At 46.1% G+C, this 21,086-nt stretch overlaps 2 protein-coding genes across 4 annotated transcripts in view; one reads left to right on the plus strand and one right to left on the minus strand.

The window, feature by feature from the left end:
• COL9A3 (collagen type IX alpha 3 chain) overlaps positions 1-13,306 on the plus strand; it is a 36,175-nt gene extending 22,869 nt beyond the window's left edge. For both annotated transcript variants that reach the window (XM_062642230.1, XM_062642231.1), the window contains 10 exons: positions 1,621-1,674; positions 2,397-2,468; positions 6,720-6,755; positions 8,011-8,055; positions 8,432-8,464; positions 8,848-8,994; positions 9,619-9,673; positions 10,408-10,590; positions 10,855-10,932; positions 12,420-13,306. In XM_062642230.1, the coding sequence (XP_062498214.1) occupies positions 1,621-1,674; positions 2,397-2,468; positions 6,720-6,755; positions 8,011-8,055; positions 8,432-8,464; positions 8,848-8,994; positions 9,619-9,673; positions 10,408-10,590; positions 10,855-10,932; positions 12,420-12,595 (879 nt within the window). In that variant the 3' untranslated portion in view covers positions 12,596-13,306. The remainder of the gene's footprint in view (positions 1-1,620; positions 1,675-2,396; positions 2,469-6,719; positions 6,756-8,010; positions 8,056-8,431; positions 8,465-8,847; positions 8,995-9,618; positions 9,674-10,407; positions 10,591-10,854; positions 10,933-12,419) is intronic.
• On the minus strand, positions 12,801-19,193 carry TCFL5 (transcription factor like 5). 2 transcript variants are annotated; one of them, XM_062642234.1, is made up of 7 exons: positions 19,158-19,193; positions 18,184-18,910; positions 17,325-17,511; positions 16,539-16,698; positions 15,705-15,939; positions 15,157-15,298; positions 12,801-14,565 (listed from the first exon to the last, which is right to left on the minus strand). In XM_062642234.1, the coding sequence occupies exons 2-7, from the start codon at positions 18,906-18,908 to the stop codon at positions 14,446-14,448; spliced, it is 1,569 nt and encodes a 522-aa protein (XP_062498218.1). In that variant the 5' UTR covers positions 18,909-18,910; positions 19,158-19,193; the 3' UTR covers positions 12,801-14,445. The 2 variants fall into 2 exon arrangements, with proteins under 2 accessions (XP_062498218.1, XP_062498216.1); XM_062642232.1 differs by having other exon boundaries at positions 15,705-15,942.
• Between the last annotated feature and the right edge of the window lie 1,893 nt (positions 19,194-21,086).

Genomic DNA, 21,086 nt, shown 5'->3' on the forward strand with positions numbered 1-21,086 from the left:
TTTCTTTGCTTTTTTTCCTCCCCTTTAATCTCATTTTGAAACCCAGAAGCCCGCCGATGTGATTTCTGGTACGTGCCGCTTGGACCAAACTGAACTGTGTGGGGATCTATTGCTTGGGAGCAGCTGCTCTTTAAACTTCCAAGGAGAGGGAAATCAGAAATCAACTAAATTATTGATGTTTGCCTTTATGTCTGCGAGTTCTCATCAAAATAGCTGACCCTGCGAAAGGTATCACCATCTTATGGCCAGAAATCAAATGCAGTCCAGCTAATTGCATCGGGGTGGACTTCTGATGTGGGTGCAATCGCAGCTGAACCCGTGTTTGCTTCTAACCTGGGTTTCTACCCTCTGATTTGCATTATTAGAGCCCTAATTTATGTGAACTACAGTTAAGCCTGGGCTGTTCCGAGGGTCGCAGGGTTTGTCCAGTGCTAAGGCTGTTTGGCTCGGAACAGTTTGCCTTTATTTAGCATGGAGCACCGGGGGGTTCTTCCCATTCAGAGGCTGTTGGTTCTTTCAGGTCCCACCACTTGTAAAGGCACCAGCAGAGTCAGTTTTGCTGCAGTTCAGTGTCATTTCCCCTACCTGTATTTCTAACTCTCACAAGTTCTTCACTGAATTACAGGCAGAAAGCAGAAGTGGAACCAGAACAAAAATACCTGAGCAGCTCTGTGGCCTTTTGAAGACGATGCTGCTTTGTTTCAGCAGATCGGCTCCTTCCATCATGTATCACACAAGGGTTTCCTCTTTGTGATGACCAGGAAAACTTAGGTTCAGATACCAGGGAGAGTTTGTAGGGCCTAACAGTGAGGGAAAATATACTTAAGGGTTTCTTGGGTATGTGGGACAGTCCCTGCTGACTGATCCTCTGCCTGGAAGGGCCCGTTTGAAGTTCATTTGTGTCCATTAACACTACACTCAGCAGATGCGGATGTGAAAGGAGACGAAGCTGAAGTCCCACCTTGTGGCAGATGCTTGCCAAAGGCACCTATTTCTAGAAGCCACTTTGCAAATGGGATTTAGATGTCTAAATTAGGGTTTTTTTCACCCAAGATCTTAAATGGGTATGTGATTTTTTTCTATAGAGAGCAATAGAGACTCCTAATGGTAACATTCATGTTCTGGCTGGTGAGCAGGGCTCTTAAAAGCACTGCGCTGACAGCGTAATATATTGCCTGTTTCTGTATTGCTGCTACCAAGTGTGTCTAAGCAAGTGGATGCAATTGCCATTTTTCATTTCCAAGTGCCTGTAGCTCGTGTTTTACAGTAGTTTCTTGCAGAAGTGGATTAATTAAGAGCATAATATTGGGACAGCAGATCCCTTTCGATGCACATCGTCTGTGCTCTGTCACGCTACCACTTTCTGCTGTCATTGATCTGTATTACTCATGAGTGTGGCATGTTCTTGAGCATTAATATAGAAGCATTTCTGTTAATATTAACAGAGCTCAGTCAACACCAAGTATCCTTTACAGTGGCTCATCAGGTTCATCAGCAATGGCACTGGGCAAAGTCTGCTGCCATACAAGAGCAGTTCTCTGTTAGAACTCATGTAATTACCCAAGTGACTTACCTGACCCTATAGTATTTCCTTACCAAAACTTATCTCTCTCTTTCCAGGGACCACTTGGTCTGCAGGGCCCGGTGGGAGCCCCCGGTGTCAGAGGTTTCCAGGTCAGTCGCTCGCAAGGGTAATTGAATGTGCATTGGGTTTGACAGGCCGTTTCTCTGCACACCTCTGGCAGGACAATTGCATGATGGCAACAAGCGATAGGAAGAAACCTTCTCCTGTTTGCCAGAGCCAGTGTGACACCTCTATTAACACAGCGCAATAGGAAGAGCACAAGGCCAGATAAGCTGCCTGCTGGAGCTATTTATATGTAGTAGTTGTTGGCAAAAGGTTTGAAGTTTGACCTTTGGAAAGACAATTTAATTCATCCTCAATTGGGATGCTTCCAGCCTATATGTCCTCAGTGAACTCCTCCTCCCTTCTGCCGCACTGGAGACTCCCATATTCCTGCCTCCCATCTCTGAGGGAGTGTTCACAACCATTCCCTAATGAAACTGGCTGAAAACCAGTGTGTGGTGCTGAGAGCATCCCTTGGTCGGGAGTCACAGATGGGGCTTTACCAGTGAAGAGACCTAGGGCAGGCAAAGCCTGGAGCACTTTGCCAGGGTGGTTCACCTCGGTGATGAGCAGAAGGTGGAATGGGCTGTACCAACCAACACAAGTGGAACCAGCAGCCAGCAAGGGGTGCCTAGGTGGAATGGATGGATGGGGGAATACAAGAGAAGAGATCTAAGACAAGTGACCTTGAACACATTGTGGGCACTGGTGAGCTTTGGGGGTTTCCTGGCACTCTTAAGCTGTAGCTTGGTTTTTGTTTTCCTAACAGGGTCCCAAAGGTGCCAGCGGTGAACCTGGCCTGCCCGGTCCGACTGGAGTTCGTGGAGAGTTAGGTGACAGGGTAAGGACAAGACACCTGTAATTCCTGCTTGGGAGAGATGAAATCAGAGCATTAATGGGGCTCCAAACACAGTGTAGCTGATGGCACCCCAGCAAACACAAGCAGGCTTGATAGAAGGTGGGTCCATCGGGTGTCCTGGTCTATCCTCTGTGGCTGCTACACACTCTACAGCCGGTAGCAGGATGTGTGCATCCTGTCTCCTCTTCCTTGTTTCTGTTTCAGTACAGGAGCTCCCACTATTTTTATGCAGGATGGCTTGTTTAAAAGAGGCTTTGGGGTCCTCTCCTAGCCAGAATAGGTGATAGCTGTTGGTGTTTGCCCTGCTCTGTACACTGATCTCCCCAAAGCCTCGCTCCCCATGAGCACGGGAGAGCTGATTGATGCATTTGCATTGCTCAGATCCTCAATCAGGCTTTCTGCATCTTAAAATAGCACTTTGTTCAGTGGCTTTCTTTCTCAACAGCAGCACACCTGAGCCCCACACCCCAGTAAATGTGGCTATTGAAATGAATTCATCCTCATTTAAAAGAAGCCAGCAGGGCAAAGCGAACCCTGTGTGCTGGGGGCTTGCAGGGGGACAGGAGCCCTGTGTTCGCCGTTCCTCGACTCCAGCTTTAAGGTGAAGTTTCTATGTAAGCAAGCGCAGCCGCGGGGCTTTCACAATGGCCCTTCTGTGACAGCTCCAGGCAGGTTTACAAAGGCCTCTTGGAAGGGAGTGTGAGCCTGGAAGTGTGAGACAGGAGGCTTATTGTGGAGCTGAGGGCTTCTGGCTGCAGGCAGGGCTTTGCTGCGGTCAGAAATGTATGTTCAGAGGGGAAGAGGCCCCTGCATGGAGCAGCCCAGCATCCAGAGAGCAGCCCGGCATCCAGAGAGCAGCCCAGCATCCAGAGAGCAGCTCAGCATCCGGAGAGCAGCTCAGCATCCGGAGAGCAGCCCGGCATCCAGACAGCAGCTCAGCATCCAGAGAGCAGCTGGGCATCCAGAGAGCAGCTCAGCATCCAGAGAACAGCTCAGCATCCAGAGAGCAGCTCGGCATCCAGAGAGCAGCTCAGCATCCAGAGAGCAGCTCAGCATCCAGAGAGCAGCTCGGCATCCAGAGAGCAGCTCGGCATCCAGAGAGCAGCCTGGCTTCCAGAGGGCAGCCCGGCATCCAGAGAGCAGCTCGGCATCCAGAGAGCAGCCCAGCATCCAGAGAGCAGCTCGGCATCCAGAGAGCAGCCGAGCATCCAGAGAGCAGCCTGGCTTCCAGAGGGCAGCTCAGCACCCAGAGAAGCAGCTCGGCATCCAGAGAGCAGCTCAGCATCCAGAGAGCAGCTCAGCATCCAGAGAGCAGCTCAGCATCCAGAGAGCAGCTCGGCATCCAGAGAGCAGCTCAGCATCCAGAGAGCAGCCCAGCATCCAGAGAGCAGCTCGGCATCCAGAGAGCAGCCCAGCATCCAGAGAGCAGCTCAGCATCCAGAGGAGCAGCTCGGCATCCAGAGAGCAGCTCAGCATCCAGAGAGCAGCTCAGCATCCAGAGAGCAGCTCAGCATCCAGAGAGCAGCCGAGCATCCAGAGAGCAGCCGAGCATCCAGAGAGCAGCTCAGCATCCAGAGAGCAGCTCCGAGAGCGAAGGAAAATGTTATGCTTAAAGGAAAATATAATCAAAAAGTCCATGTTTTATATAGGAGCAGTTCTGCTCTGGAGCCAGGCTCAGAGCTGGGCTGGGTCAGCCTGGAGAGGAGAAGGCTCCTGAAGGGGAGACCTTAGAGCAGCTCCAGTGCCTGAAGGGGCTGCAGGAAACCTGGAGAGGGGCTTGGGACCAGGGCCTGTAGGGACAGGCCAAGGGGAATGGCTTTAACCTGCCAGAGGGGAGACTGAGCTGAGCTCTTAGGCAGAAGCTCTTCCCTGTGAGGGTGCTGAGGCGCTGGCACAGGGTGCCCAGAGAAGCTGTGGCTGCCCCATCCCTGGCAGTGTTCAAGGCCAGGTTGGACACAGGGGCTTGGAGCAAGCTGCTCCAGTGGAAGGGGTCCCTGCCCGTGGCAGGGGTTGGAGCTGGAGGAGCTTTAAGGTCCCTTCCTGTCCAAACCATTCTATGATTTCTGGCTCTGAAGTCAAGTTTAGTTACTCTAAGATGTAATTGTTGATTGTTTCTTAACACCCCAGAAAAACCCCAGGAAAGCAGGTTGTAGCAGGAGACTTTCCCCCTCTGCATACACAACTGGTACTTGAAATAACATCCATCTGCCCACCCCATCCTGCTGGTGTTGGTGACAGCCATGTGTGCCCCCAGTCCTCCTCCATGCAGGCAGTGCCAGCACCATGGACTTTCACATATGGGCACAAGATTTGGGCTGGGAAAGACCCTAAAGCCTCAGCCTGTGTCTTTATACCTTAAGCAATGTGTTTGCTGCTGGGGGTGGACAGGAAGCACAGCATGTGCTGCCCTGGGTTTGCTTTACAGGCACCCCAACCCCTCTGGTCCTGGTGTGTATATAGAGAGCTGCCAACACAGCATCGATACAGTCAATCAGAGCAGCCCACCCTGAGATCAATTGTGCCTTTTTTATGTAGGAGGAAAAGCTATTCCTGCAGGCCTGAGTGAACAGGTTCTGATCTGATTTTCACAGTCCTTGGACTGACTGTGGCCAGGAATATAACCTGCTTCATCAGTAAGTGTGTTTGCTGGCATGAAAAACACAAGAGGTTTAGTGCATTAAGGTATAAACCGGCATTGAGACGATGTGTAAACCATCTTGTTGGAGTGGGATATTGGGCAGGGGTTTGGTGGTTGTTGCTCACTGAGGTAGCAATAAGCAAATGTTTTTCCTAAAGTTTTTTATTATGATCAGATTCCTGAGGGTTCTGGATGCTGGCAGCCATTGGGACAGTGCCTCAGCTCCATCATGGCATCGTGAGATGCTTGGCCAAGCATGTTGGTTGTGTTTAACTGATGGGGTGCTACCAGTGTGAGGGCAGCCAGTGGTCCTAAAATCCTGGCATGTATTCCTGCTGTTAGGAATCACTGTATAGTTTGAATCTGAGCTTTTCTTGAAGGGAGCTCCTTGCAGGACATAGCCTTTGGTGACTGAGCTGTGTTTGATTGCCATCAACTTCCGTGGAGCCTTGAGACTCTGTGAAGGCGGAGGTACAAATCCAGATGCTAATGTTCAGAAAGGAATCTATCTCCTTTGCCATCAGCAAACATAAAATGGGGCTTATAAATAGCTGTGGTCATTTGTGCATTTCCACATTCCATTGTCTGCTTGGCTGAGGATTATTTTTTTCTTTAATAGAAATGCCCCTTTTTAGCTTATTTAGCTTGACTTGAGCAAAACGACATGCCCTGGTTATGTATGTTTCTCTTCCTTGAAGCTTTTGTTCCGCTGAGCCATCTCCAGATCTAGTTATTAAAAAAGACCATTTTGCAGATGCCAGGTTGATGAATGTGCCATAGAAATCCTGTTAGAATGGTAAAAGGATTGAATATCCCATTTGTTTGCAGTGGAGATAAAACCCTGAACTCCTTGTTGGCCTCTAGGGACCCAAAGTTAGGAGTAGGGTTGAAAAGGCCTCATGTCCTCTCTGTGAACGCCAGGGAGGTAAAGGTGGAAGGATTGCATCTCCTTCTCCCATCTTCAGGAGTGAAAGGCAGAGATCAGTCCCCACCAGTCCCATCCTGGACCTCCTCCTTTAATTTGGGCATTTGTAAAATTGCTGTTTCAGTCATGGTAGTGACTATAATGAAAAGCAGAGGGGAAAGCAGAGTTCTTGCCCCTGGGATGGATGTGAGATATGGCTTTTGTAAACCAGGTTTTAAAGACTAGGATTAAAAGCACGGAATTCCTTGTTGTTTGATATAGGGAATCGAGGAGGCTGGTGTGAAATGGGCCAGTGTAGATAACCTGTGCCAGGCAGGCGGGGAGCAATGCATTGCTGAGCCATGGCAAGAAGGTATCACTGGTCTGGATGATGAGGATTTGATGAGCAGAAGACCACTGGGGCCAAGCTGAGAGCTCTGCTCTGGGAAGCTGCCCTATAACACAAACTGGTGACTGCAGAGTGCTATGGAGCTAGCAGGGATGCTTAAAATCTCTTCTTATTTCCAAGAAGTATGAATGAGATTCAAATGAGATTCAAATGAGATTCAGACTGTTCTACTTGGCAGCTGGAAGACTAATTCCCAGCCCCTTGCTGAGCGAGTGAATGTCTGACCACACCAGGAATTCACAGTTTGAGCTCACTGGCTTGCTTTCTTTCGCTTATTCTCAGGGTCCTATTGGTGTTCCTGGTCCCAAAGGCAACCAGGTAAGTGATAACTTTCCTGTTGGAGTCAGCAGGGGTATTTAAAGTATACTGTAGGTGCATCCTGTGATCCTCCCTCAAGTGAAAAGATTCTGGAGCAGGCACCAACTAAACCCTCCTTGGTCCCATTTCTCCTGTGTTGGTGAAAAAGGTGCAGTCTGTTCTAACGGAGACACATGAAAATGGTGCCATAAAAGTGCTGGTCTCTTGCTGTGTATTTCATAACCCTGAGGATGCTCTACGTGAGCTCCTCACCTCGATACTGCTGAGTTCAGTTTGCACATCTCTTCACTGAACTTCATGTGCCTCATGGAGAGGATTCGTTGGAGCCTCAAAGCTTGGCACACTAGTAGGCTGTATTAAATAGAACTTAACCTTTTCCTTTCGCTGGCTTACTCTCATCAGTGAGCTTTTGAGCCTGTTTTCATCAAATATCTGACTTTTGTTAATGCCTGACTGTGTCTGTGCAGAAAACAAAGAGCTTTTCCAGCAAGTTGCTTGTTTTGTTCACCAGTGTCAGTGCCTGTGTGAGCCCTGTGTTGTTGCTAAGGGAAAGATAAACCTGCTCACTGCTTCTCTTGATACAACTTCCCCTCTAAAGCCACAGAAGCACCAGAGCAATGTTCATTTTCTGCCCTGATTACTGTGTAATAAGCTCTGCTGCAGTGTTGGGGTGGGATTGCTGCTGCCCCCAGTGATGCTCAAGTGGCACACGCTGCTGTTGGCTCCATGGAGGGGAGCAGTAAAGGGATGCTCCTTGTCACAGCTGGTAAAGAGAATGTCAGCAGAGCTTTAGCCACCCGTAGATTACGCTCCCCAACCAGAGCAGAGAGGGATGGTCCTCACTAGGTGGTGGATGCTCCTGTTTAAGGGTGGGATGAAGATGTTCTGCAGCTGACTCTGTTGAGGAAGCCCATTTACACAGGACACTGAACATTCAGCTGTCATTGCAAACCCACATTTTCTGTGAGACCTGAAGTTTGCATTCAGTGTATAAGGAATGCCAGTGCCAGCCTGTGAATGTCTTTCTCTCCATCAGGGCTCTCATCTGTATGAATTAAGCCTTTCATCCAAGTGCCAGCTTGGGATGCAGCCAGGGAACTGTAGAGCTCAGCTTTGGGAAAAGAGAACTTGCTTTTGCTGGAGCATTGGATAAGCTGCACGTGCCCCCATCTCCCTTAGGAGCTGGGGTTATCCAAGTCTCAGCCTTATTGTCAATAATCCTTGTGCACCACTAATTGTGGTATCTGACTTTCAGGGCATTGCTGGAGCAGACGGCCTCCCAGGGGACAAAGGAGAACTGGTAGGTGTCCTGAAATGCGGTAGAATTGACCCCTCGAGTAACAGATGGGTGTAGAGAACCGTGTATCAAGGATTAACATGGTCAGTTAGAATTAACCATCCATGCATTTTGTCCATCCCAAGAAGCAGCCAGGTTGCCTGGACCTGTGTTCACCAATGGTACCCAGGGCAGGTCTCGTCATTGGAGTCCTCTCCCTGTTGTGCCAGGGCTCAATCTAGTCTCCAGCATCCTGTTGTCATTCCTGGCCTCTTTGCCAGAAAAGCCCATGAGGTGCCACGTGTGTGTGACCGTGGCTTCCTGCAGCTTGGGACATTTTACTTCAGGTGTGTGGTTGCTGAATGATCATTCTTCTTTATTTCCCTTCTCTTTCTAACAGGGTCCCTTTGGTCCCCCCGGCCAAAAAGGAGAGGTATGTGTCAGACCTTGCAGGCTCATGCGCTGAAGCTTTGGGAGCAAACATGTTCATTGCATCTTTAGATGATGTATCTCCATAAACTATGTCCTGGCATCATATCCCAGAAGCATGTTTTCTTCCTGGGCATGCTATAAAATCTATGGCAAGGATGACTTTTGGTGGCATTCAAAACACTCAGATGTGTTTTGCTGCAGGAAGGAGCCCTGTTATCATGAGCTTTGTATGTAAAACCACTCATACATTGCAGGAAGGGTACATGCCAGATCAGTTAGGGAAACCTGGAGAAAGGCTCAACTAATCCCCATAAGAAATTAATGGGCCATGTGTTCTCTTTGAAGTGTTAGTGGGTTTTAATCTCATCTCCTTCTTCATTACAGCCAGGAAAAAGAGGAGAACTTGGTCCAAAAGGCGCCCAAGGACCTAATGGGACAGCTGGAGTACCGGGGATCCCAGGACATCCAGGGCCCATGGGCCGTCAGGGAGAGCAAGGCGTCCCCGGCATCACAGGAAAACCTGGGCCTCCCGTACGTATTACCTGCTTCTGGGCACAGTCAGGGAGCCTCCCAAGTGGATAAATCACGGGGTTTGGATGCATATTCAAAGAATAAGGTCCTGTATTTAAGCAGACAAATGTGGGTAACTGCTTGCAAGAGAACAGTCTTGTACCTGGAGTTTACCAGTGCAAAAGGATTAACACTTTGCAAGCTTCAGAATTAAAGTCTCTGCAGAATTAACCTTGTCTCACAGTCATCCATGAGCAGATTATCTGTGTCCATTGGCACAGGCTGCAAGTCCCTGTTCTCATTACAAAAGTGAGGTAGAAGCTGGTAATCCAAAATACAGCTTCTGTTCACCACTTCTGTCTTGGTCCAGAGCTCCTGTTTCATCATTGAGGAAAGGTCACATAAACCCCAGATTAATTTTAACATCAGGCTAGATATTCAATCTATGCCATTAGTATGAATAGAGCTTCTGAATTGAAGCAATCATCTTTCGAAGAGGGAGGAAAAACCCACTCCTCTTCATGGAGGATCCAGTGCTTCCTACTGAGCTGCTAGCAAGGAGTTTTGTGCCCTGAAGCTTCTGTCAGGGATGATTATGGACAACATGGTTTGTAGGAGGTGTCCTCATTCTTCTGTTAATTGCAGGGCAAAGAGGCCAGTGAACAACATATAAGAGAGCTCTGTGGGGAAATGATAAGTGGTGAGTATTACTGAGAGCAAAGGGGCTTTAATTACCTCGCTTAGCTGAAGATGGGTAGATCCTGAACAAAAGACGGCTCCTGTGGGTTGCTATTTTTGTGTCTTGGTAAGAAGAAATAAGCTGACCTTTAATGTAAGAGCTTATTCAGAGGTCAGTTGTTGTCTGGCATGAAATTCATTTTTCTAAGATTAGTATTTTTAAGTGGTTCATCACAGCAACAAGCAGCGTGTGCTTAGAGCAGCTTTGACACCAGTACCCCACACACATACCACAAGCACTGGCTACAAGGGTTTGCCCTAACCTGTGCTGTTGTGAACTTCAGCACATCCCATCACCTTGGTCAGGCCAAGGAGGGGGCTTCTTCCTCTAAAGTCCTTCATTTAGAGGTTATATTTGATCGCTGGGATGAAGTTAACTCTGAAAGCTTGTTTCAGAAAACTTGTTTTAATCATTGGATATTATTTTCTAGAATACTTGATATTTTTTCAAGTGGTTTAGGAAAAAGGAAATATTGATAGCTTAAAAACCTGCAGGTTTCTCACCAAAATCAAAGCGTGTAGGAGTGCAGGGAGCAAGCTCTGCCCAAGTACACAGCTCTGCTTTAATGCCAGGCACTTGCTTTTCAGCTCTCACTCGATTAAGCACACTGGGTGGCAGACAACAAAGAGCCAAGCAAAGAGTGAAGATGGTGGATGTGGAGTTTTCAGTTGTTCTGGTTTAATTGCTCTTTTCAGATCAAATTGCACAGTTAGCTGCTAACCTGAGGAAGCCCTTGTCTCCTGGAATGACGGGTCGGCCTGGCCCAGCTGGTCCCCCGGGTCCACCTGGAGTTGTGGGAAGCGTTGGACATCCTGGTCCTCGTGGTCCCCCGGGATACAGAGGGCCAACGGGAGAGCTGGGTGATCCTGGTCCCAGAGGTAAGAAGGACTAAACCAACCTGCTTCTCTTTTATGCCCACATAAATAAAGTGCAAACGTGCACTCATTTCAGCAGTGGAGGAGAGGCAAAGTCAAGCCTTGGGGTTGTAGAGGGCAGTTTTGCATCTTTAGGGGTGCAGTGTAAGCAAAGATCTCAGCAATGTCCTGAGGATTTTGAGCTTCTCCTGTTCTTTGCTCTTCCTGACCTTGGATCCAGCTGCAATTCACAAGCCATTGTTGAAATCCTCTTGGTTTTGATTAAAGGTGACACTGGCGAGAAGGGAGACAAGGGACCTGTTGGCCAAGGTATTGATGGGCCTGATGGTGATCAAGGACTTCAAGGTAAGTCTGTGCAAATGACTTCAATCATGGTTTAAGAGAGACAGCTCTGCATAGTGTCCGTGGTGCATTACAACCACTTTGTCCCTGTAACCGTTATAGTGGGGTTGTTTTCCTGGGGTTAGAGTCGGTGGGGAGAGTTGGAACAGCAGAACTTCATTAATTCATGTCATGTTTCTGGACATATTTAATTTTACCAGAAGCAAGCACACCTTCCCAGTGCATTGATTCTGAGAGACAGCGGTGCTATTGCTCCGTACCTGGCTCTAATCCCAGCTCCTGAAGTCACAAATCCTTTCTCAAAAGATTCAAAGATTAATTTATGCAAATTAATGAGTCTCTATTAGAAACTTGCAAGAACAGTCTTTATTTTGCTCACCTATTAAAGCAGCTTTCTAATTGTGATTACATCTGTACAATGAATAAGCTACAGGTTCTGCACCCATATGATTTCATAGAAGTGGAATATTTATACCCCCTGGTCTTAGATCCTTCCATAAAATTGTTGCATTAATCCATAAATGTTTTCTTTTCCAAAGCGTGTAGAAAGAGGCTGTTTCACATATTAGATACTGAGAGCATTTGTTCTACTCAGGAAATGTAAGATCAACAGGAGATGCAGCTCATCACTTCCATGGCTAAAAAGAATCAGGCACCATCTCTCTACCATAATTGAGACAGAAAATCAGGTTTATAGCTGATAGAAGTGTCCCTCAGGGAGACAGAATCCTATTTTAGGAAGCCTCAGTAGCCTGCTGTTAGGGCAGTTTGTGGTTTGTGAATCATTTTTGGAATCTGAAGGAAAAAAAAGTAACAGCTTGAGTCACCCAAAGCAGAAACTGGTTTTGTCAATAAACAAGCCATGTATTTCATTGCGAGCACAGTTTTGAAAGCAGACGCAGGTAGAAAGGATGCTCCTGATCTGTAATGGCAGGGAGATGTTCTCTATCATCATTCTCTCCACTCTCCTTTCCTCACTCAGAGTCTGAGTTACAACTAGACTAAAGGAGGTGCAATGAACTAAAACAAGTGAAGGCCGCGGCCTCCCACTAATGAGGAAGCTGGTGGTTGGGAAGGAGGGACAGTTGTGAGCGCTCCTGTTGTCACAATAGTAAGGACATCCCTTGAGCAAACTATTCAGGGATGGTGTAAAATAATCCTGGTTAGTAATTACTTGGTACTACTATGACTGAGGCAGTACTGAGGTGGAATCCTGTTCCACACTGGTCAGCAAAAGGCAAATCGAACACACTCAATACTAAACATCCACCATCAACCCAAAGGCAGTCTGAAAAATCCAATGCATATACTCCAGAGTCAGGCTAAATTTATTCAACACCTTGTACTCAACAAGTCGCATGTACAGACACTTCAAAGGATTATAAGAATTCTTAAAGTAACACATATATTTACACATACATTAAAGAAAAGGGGAAAAAAAAAGGAAATAAGGCAATAATTCATGTAACCTCTTTCCCTTTCTTTTTTAGGACCACCTGGTGTACCTGGAGTCACTAAAAATGGTCGTGATGGTGCTCAGGGTGAACCTGGTCTTCCAGGGGATCCTGGTACTCCTGGTGCTATTGGGGCTCAGGGAACTCCAGGAATATGTGACACATCGGCTTGCATGGGAGCTGTCGGAGTATCAACTTCCAAAAAATCATAAAATAACAGTACAAGAAGTGGAGAAGTGACTGACTATTTAAATAAACAGTGCATTGTAAGAAAACAGACAGAATCCTCCTAGTGCTAAAGGGACAGATGTGCCTTCTATTGTATTGAGTGGAGACTTTGACACAGTTCTATGAGAAAGAAAGCATCAGATGAAAACTTTTCATTCAAAGATGCTTTATGAGTATTTTCTCCCCCCCCCCCCCCCCCCAATTACTGTCCAGAATTTTTACTGTTTAACAACCTCACCTTCTCTTTCTCCCTTTGTTCAAGAGACCTGCGAGAGGAAGCAGTGTTCCTTCTTACTGTGTGCTAAAAGATCACGACCTCTCTGTATCACTCTTTGAGCCTTGTCACTTGAATCCCTTGGTGCTGCTCCCACTGACTTTTTGGTTATTGCAGGTTTGTGCACTAAGACAGATGCTATTAAGGTGTTCAGGCACCAAATTGCTCCTTCCATCAGTGGAAATTAGGCATTTAAGTATCTTGTATTTCAATATCTTGAGATTCTAGCCCAAGTAAAGCCCTTAGCTTAGGTCTGTGCTGTCAGTTATCAATTTTCAGATTGCACCTCGACTATTTGCCAAGACCAGTAACTAGTAATCCTCTTGCAGTCAAATTCTGCCAAAGTGAAATGTATATATTTTAATTTACAGGGAAGAATTTCTGTATATTTCCATACGATAATAAAGGAAATGAAGTAACAGCATTTTCATGACCTCTACTTCAGCTATTTGCACAGTAATTGTGAATGAACCCCCCAATAAGAAAGGATGCTCATCTCAAGTCCAGCCAAAAAGTCCTGTATGAACTGTTGTAAAAATAAAAGGAGTTGTTTTTTTAACCTTTGTGATGTTGTAAGTGTCGTTATACTCAAACTAATGCCACTGAATTCCGCTTCCCAGAACTGGCTTTACTAGGATTGTTTGGGAATAAACTGGTGCAAAATTGTCCATGTCCGTGATTTAAAACAGTATTTCTTTCAGGAGACCATTTTTGTCCTTTAAAACCTACTATAATATCATCTATTTTAAAAAATCAGTAAAACCATTCTCAGCTCCCACACTATTCTGTTTCTGCCCTATATGCTAAAGCCTATGAGCAAAGGAGTCATATTTAGCTTTACATAGGAAAATAGCTTGTGCTTTTAAATAATCTGCTGTTTATAATATGCCACTCTTGGACTAAAGTAACAACACAAGAACCTCTTGGACAGCTGTGGGATAGACATTAAAAATAGCACTGTATTTACAGAAGAATGCTAACACCATTGTATTACTCTTTGGGCCCAAGCACGTTAAAATGTGTATGGCAAATGTACACTTCATTATAGCAGCACAGTTTAGGAACCATGCATTTATGCCATTAAACAATCTGATTTCTTTAATGGAAAAATATGGGCATTCTAATATAGTAACTTCAATTTCTTTTTACACTTGAAGAGTACGTTTGCATCTAGTCATTAAAATAACAGGACAGATGAATGTTCTATAGCTATACCTAACTCTACTGGCTCATCTCTTACATAAAACAAATAAACGAAAAACCCCAAAATGCCCCAAAGTAGAATGACAAACAGAAGAAGAACATGTTTTTTATAACTAAAGGGGAAAAATACGTAGCTGTCATGACTTTTTCTTGTAGGTCCCAAAGCCCCTTTAACAGAGCACTGATTTCTGTTGCTAGCACTTCACTGTCATTTCCATTTTGAATAAAGATTGTTTTCTGTAAAGCTCTATTTATATATTTTACAAGTTACATTTTGTAATTCACATTCAGCATGTAAATGGGGAAAATAAAACAACATGGGCCATTGTTAGCCATACAACTCAAGGTGGTCAGAGGTCAGGCTACTTGGTCTTCATAGCCATACGTATTTTCCTGCGCAGGACACGTTACAAATGCATCTGACCTTGGGATTTTTAGTCTCCTGCCTGTTTTACCACAGAACATAGTCTCAAATTCCTACAAATGAAAATATAAGAAATAGCAATTATGCTTAATGTAAATATTTTCTTCAGATGTGTAGTTTTTGTTTCACTAGTGTCTTTGGGGGAAAAAAGACCCTTTAGCAGGAAGTGCTGAGGGGCCATCCCGCTATTTAGACAAGCAGGTTTTCCTATACAGACTCCACCAACTCTCTTAAGATACTGAATAGAGTGAAAATTGCAGCTACTGGTGTGGTTATATGGGAGCTGCTCATACAACACATAGTCCTTTAATATTCTCACCCACTTTGAGGTGGGAATTTGTAGAAAATTGAGGGGGTTAGAATGAATGAAGAGAACCTCAGTTCTACATTGTTGTCCAGATAATATCATGCTCAGGGCTTAATATCTGACTTGAAAACCCTTGCCTGAGGACATCCTATGACTTTACACTGCTGAACCAAACCAGCTTAAAAAAGAAAATAAAAATAAAGGAAGGCTCAAGGGTACAGCAGTCCTTCTAAAACAGCATCACACAGAAGCATTCCACATACTTCAAGCTGTGTTGTGACAGCTTTAAGCCATTTCATGTTTTTATCAAGAACAAGAATGAAGTTAGAGGTCAAACCTGTTTCAGAGAATCCCCGTGCCGTTCCTGAATGTACTTCAGAAATGCAGTTGTCCACTGTAAAGTTGTTGCCTTATCGGTATCAACAGTACAGAATGGAACCAGAAGATTCAGCTCGTCACAGCAAACCCGGATCCTGCGCCTGCAGGCAAATACAAAAGGTTAGAGACCATGGGAGAGAGGAAGGGAAAAATAGAAGGAGGAGACTACTTACATGCCTACAAGCTGTGGGCTTTGGGGACTTCCTTTTGTTTGCTACAAGCTTTGCCTTTGTGCATCAGTCATGTTTACACAAGTTACTTTGTCTTTATAGGACTGGTTAAGTGTTTGGAAAGCTCTCTTTTTGTTTGTTTATAGAGTAAAAACCAACAATCACAACAACATACATCATTCTTGCCTGCAACAAACACCCAGTCCCCACCACGTGCACCACTTGTCCTTGTAGGTAAAGCAGGACGTGTCCAATTTACATTTGACTCTGGAGAATGGCAGGAAAATTGCAGTATCAGCTTCAAAACCTTTGTTCTACCACTCCTCACAGAAATTACCTCCTGTCTCTCTCCATGCGGTTATGCCTTTCTCTTCGCTGAGCCATTCCATCCTGAATACCACTTTGCATCTGCAGGCTTGAACTGGACTGTGCTGCCTGCCAGGGGCCCTGGGCACTCTGGCTACCATCACATGTGTTCTGAATTTCACTGAGAGGTTTGCGATCTATGTCTGGATCCAATGGGCTTATTTTGCTGCAACTTCTTCTGTTTAGCGCTTGCTTGCACAAGCTCTCTTCTTGGAAAAAACAAAGAGGAAAAGAAGAACCTATTTATGACCCTCCCATTGATCATGGGATTTTTTCTTTGTTGCTTTATTTATGTGGAATAATCATTGAAGTTTTACTGCCAACCAAGATAGGCTCACAGCTTCCTTCAGAAGCCCTAAAGCACCACTTGCTGTTTCAAAATCCACCCAGCTTCTGTTTTCTGAGCAAACCCACTGAGCTCATGCCTGCCTTTGATGAGCACTTGAAGTAGTCCTTTACATGTTCCTCAGTTTGATACTGACTGGACCTGCTGTATCAACTTTGGGGGACAAAAAAGTGTAGAAAGAAACCAGTTGCTTACTCGAGGCCCAGATTTTCAAAGGCACTTTGCAGCCTCCTGGTTTTCTCATTTCCAGGTAGGAGTGCTAAATGATTTTGAAAGTAGAGCTAAACTCACAAGTACCTGGAGAAATCCAGTCCCATATTACCTATAGCATATCTCAGACATGCACCCTCCCCCCCCTTATGATTCACTAAAATCATATTAATTCTAGAAAACACACAAATTCAGAACAACAACAGATCTGAAAGCCAAAAGAAAGCAAAGTAAAAAGAAGTGGTTTACCTCCAACTTTAATCCAAACTTCTTCAGGCAAAGCTTTATTCATAGCCCCTGCTGCCTGTTTCATGGAGTCAATTTCCTGATAGCAGAAGGAGTATGCCTTGGATATCCCAAGGTCTTGATGTTTGGCAGCTTCCAAAATAGCACAAGATGCACCAGAGGTCTGTGAAAACCAAAAAGGGACTACTTTGAGGACTATATACATAAAAAAGGGACTGTTTTGGTATCTTCATGTTAACTTTTTAAGTTTTAGACCTGTGATTCAATTGTGATTCAGTTTATTTTATCAGAATAAATCCCCATTACTTCTGTCCACAACCTCAGGATTTTGACAGACACAAGATTTATTTGGGGATACCTCTGACTCTTCTCAGTGCCACACTATCACTCTTGATTTTGGAGGGGGGAATCTATCTTCCATCAGAACTGATTAGAAAGAAAGGTACCACGGAAAACGGTATCAGGTGTCTCCTTGTCTTGCACAGATGAAGCTGATGATGCACTGATGAACTCAAGAATACAACCTTTCTAGTAATAAATTTAACAGCCTACTGATCATTACCTAGATGCAGGTTGTTACAAATGCCACACCATTGATTTGAGCAAGGTTTTTTGGATGGCCTTAAAGATTAATGTAAGAATAAATAAATTACAGCTCATTCTGACCATCCTTATTCAAACCAAGTCACACTTCAACATAAACCTCTAGAATTATATTGCACCTAAGAGGTTAACACTATTAGCTTTTGAAATCAGCAGAGCACAACTAGAGGTGACTACGTTACCTACCTGTGCCTGTGAAGGGTTGGCACCTCCAGCAGTAGAACATGCATTCATAGTCAATACTGGGTATGGGAACTGTGAGGAAGGAGAGGCGGGGGATATCTTATTTTTCCCTAGTGCAACACACTTGTTTTCTTGCTGATAGAGAGGAGCGCCGATCAGTTCCGACGGCTGTCGAATCAATGTTACTAAACTTAAAAAGAAACACACACACAAAGAAACGACACAGGAAACATACCAGACTGACTACCTGAAAATGAGCACAGAAAGAGGTACAGCTACACGTACTTCTAGTCACTCCCACCAAGAAATTACTTCCATTTACTGTAAAGAGAAATCATTCTTATTGCCATACTGCCTGCTTCAGGGACAATGAGCTGAGAAGGTATTTCATTCTGTGCAGTAACACAAGCTTTATGCCTCAAGGAGATGTTTCATCAGCACACTAACAGTTACAGGGCCAGGGGTGAAACAGTATCTTTGCTCAAGGTGTTCCCCACAGTGGCCACTATGTTGTAACACTAATCAACAGCCCTTAACATTTTAGTATGATAAAATAATCTCCTTTGCTTTTAGCAAGCTGATGTTAAATGTTCTTCTCTCACCTCTATTTATATTGCATGTTGTTATCAAGAATAAAGTTGTAAACTACTTCAGTTTGGAACTACATGCTGCACCATTCATGCAATGTGCAGAGGGCCCTAATCTGAGTCAGTGGAGTTGCAGCCACCTTTTAGAAAGCCCAACTCATCATTCTCACGTATTAAATCAAAGTACGGCTCTTAAGCTTCATTTAGAAAACCAGCTTTGAACTCTACGATGGTACACAGTCTAACAACATAAACTAAAAGTAATTGCAACACACTTGTTAAGGGTTACTCCAGATTCTTGGGGTTCTTGACATCTGGGGTTCTCTGTCTGGATGCTGTTGAATCTGTCTTCCAACCGAACTCTGACTGCAGGTTTAGATTTAGGCTCGGGTGCCGAATTTTCAACAGGTATGTTTCCTTTATTGCTCCCAAAACCATTCTCACCGTGTTTAACTTTTACTAAGCTCTGCCCCGGGACTGCTACCGAGCTACTGTGAGGCATTTTATCTGCATGGCTCAAAGGGAGGTTAGACTCGCTAAGTAGCATCATTCTGAGCTCCGGCAGGTCACCATAGCCCAGCCGTGCGTTTGAGCTGCTGTCAGCGGGTAACCCTGACCGGCAGCTAACCCGGTACCCTGGGTTCCCAGTGCTGCTTGCTAAACCCCCTTCCTGCCTGCTGCGCGGTGAGGGCTGCAGAGGGGGGGCTGCAGGGTTACCAGGCGAGGAGGAGGAGGAGGAGAAAGCTCTGAGCCTGGCTTGCGCTTCACCTTCGCTGGCTTGCGCCTCGGCGTGTGGGTAAAGCATGTGCTGCAGCTGGGTGTACTCGGTTTCCATCATCTCCACCAGGCTGACGTCTGGGGCGGTGAAGCTAAGGTTTTGCTCACCAAAGGAAACGTCCCTTGAGCCTCCAGGTCCGACAGCAACCGGAGCGGGATCGGCAACACTGGGTGTGCTCTGAGGGATGGAGGTCTGAGGCTCCTCCGGGGCCGATCCTGACATGGCTACTAACCGGTTACCAACGCTCTCTTTCAACGGTAAACCAGCAAACCCTGACAGAACTAGCAGTGCTACCCGTTTAAAAAGGAAAACAGAAGGGAAAGAAGAAAAAAACAAAACCCCACGCGCTTCCAACACCGCCGGCTCACAACGCCCGGGCAGCGCGGGACCACCACAGGCGGCCTCACCGCCCTCCCTCCCGCTCAACAGACACGGATCTGCCCTGCCGCAGGAAGCGGGGGCTCCAGGTACCTACGACTCCCTCACAGCAGCGCCCACGGGCCTGAGGGGCCCCGGTGTCCCCGCAGCGCAGGGACGCGGCGGGCCCGGTGTGGGGAGCGGGAGCCGCCGCCCCTCAAGCCCGCCCCAACGCTTCCCCCCCCCGCGCGCCGCCGCCGCCGCCAACAGCCGCCCTCGTGACCGCCTGCGCCCCGCCCCGCTTTGCCCCGCCCCAGAGGCGGTGGTTGAAGCACCCGGTGGGCGGAGCCGTGGATCCATCGCGATATCAATCGCGTTATCGATCGCGATATCGATCGCGATAGTGGGTGGGGATCCGGCCCTGAGGGGCTGGGGCTTTGTCCAAGTCGAGCCGGGAAACTGACAAGAGCAGGGAGACACCCGGTGACCGGAATGCGGCTGCACAGCAATGACAGTCACAGCCTGGCTTGGCTTGGAAGGGACCTTAAAGCTCCTCCAGCTCCAACCCCTGCCACGGGCAGGGACCCCTTCCACTGGAGCAGCTTGCTCCAAGCCCCTGTGTCCAACCTGGCCTTGAACACTGCCAGGGATGGGGCAGCCACAGCTTCTCTGGGCACCCTGTGCCAGCGCCTCAGCACCCTCACAGGGAAGAGCTTCTGCCTAAGAGCTCATCTCAGTCTCCCCTCTGGCAGGTTAAAGCCATTCCCCTTGGCCTGTCCCTACAGGCCCTTGGCCAAAGCCCCTCTCCAGGTTTCCTGCAGCCCCTTTAGGCACTGGAGCTGCTCTAAGCTCTCCCCAAAGAGCACGGGAACCTGGCTGCAAAATCCAGGTCCAGGTCATTATAAACTGTCTAAAGCTGTGCTTTAATAAAGTCGTTAATGCCTGACTCCATGCTGTTGATTTTTTGGCCGTTAAATGCCAGGATGCATTTACTGTTCTGAAGTCAGAAGAGATTCCCCAAACCGATCTATGATGCAGGAGTGTTAGATGAAAAGCTATACATCTATTTCATATAAAGTCAAGGATTCATACATGTTGTGAATGAGCTTTTCTTAAGCTCAAAGCTGACCTGAATATAGTTTTTCTTTAGCCATTTTTTTTTTTTTTTGCTGTAAAATCTACAAATCACAAACTTCCTAATTCAAACAAACAAAAAACCCTTCAGAATAAACCAGAGCATGTTTTAGAACTCAGACTCAGAAGCACAGATTTTCATAGGCTTTTTAGACCGCCTACAACCAAGCCTCACTTGGTAGCGATGCATCTTCTCTTCATTAAACAATGAGGAAAGGAACCCTTGTGACATCAGTCTCCTGTGGTTCACTGAGAAGCAGCAACATTTAGACAGTAACATTCACATAGAGATTTAAGAAGGGGACAACAGTTCTCTGTAGAGGTTTATTCTACTTTACAGTAACAAAAACCTGCCAAGTCCCGTATTTTCATGTACAGTGATATAATTTGCCATATAAAATACAATTTACAGAGATTTCTATCAAGTAAACCTAAACAAGCACACTCCTTGCATACGTTTATGGGTGTCTTTAAATTAGAAACATCTCATTAAGAAAAGAAATCTTACACCATAGGAGATGGTTGCATTTCATACCAGCTCTGCATTGTAATGCTGTGCCTACAGGTTCAGGATACAGACGATCATTTCCACCGGCAAATCCTCCATGTAGCAGGGCTTCAAAGATGCACTGATGTGAACTGTGCCACACGGCTTACACGCTACTCGCAGTCTCCAAGATGTAAATTTTTATGAGGAATCTCGTTTTATATCTCCAAAACTATCTTATAAAAATATCAAAATATTTACCCAACTGTCCATTTAGACGGTCAAATAAATTAGAGGGGGTTATTTCATACTTCAGAATGAGGACCACATGAAAAGGAGCCGTGTGATGGATTTCACAGCGAAAAGTCCCGCTTGAATCCCACCAAGAAGTCCCGCTGCTCTTCTTTCCAAGCTCAATGCAG

Source organism: Pezoporus occidentalis, unplaced genomic scaffold (assembly GCF_034315485.1).
Source record: "Pezoporus occidentalis ecotype Australia unplaced genomic scaffold, CSIRO_AGI_Poc_V1 ctg70, whole genome shotgun sequence".
Taxonomy (NCBI): domain Eukaryota; kingdom Metazoa; phylum Chordata; class Aves; order Psittaciformes; family Psittacidae; genus Pezoporus; species Pezoporus occidentalis.

Coding starts and splice junctions, on each gene's coding strand:
- TCFL5 (XM_062642232.1), bottom strand. CDS start 18,908: ATGTCAGGATCGGCCCCGGAGGAGCCTCAGACCTCCATCCCTCAGAGC. Junction 16,699..17,324: donor CCAACCCTTCACAGGCACAG/GTAGGTAACGTA, acceptor TGGTTTTCACAG/ACCTCTGGTGCATCTTGTGC. Junction 14,566..15,156: donor ACGGGGATTCTCTGAAACAG/GTTTGACCTCTA, acceptor TTTCATTTGTAG/GAATTTGAGACTATGTTCTG.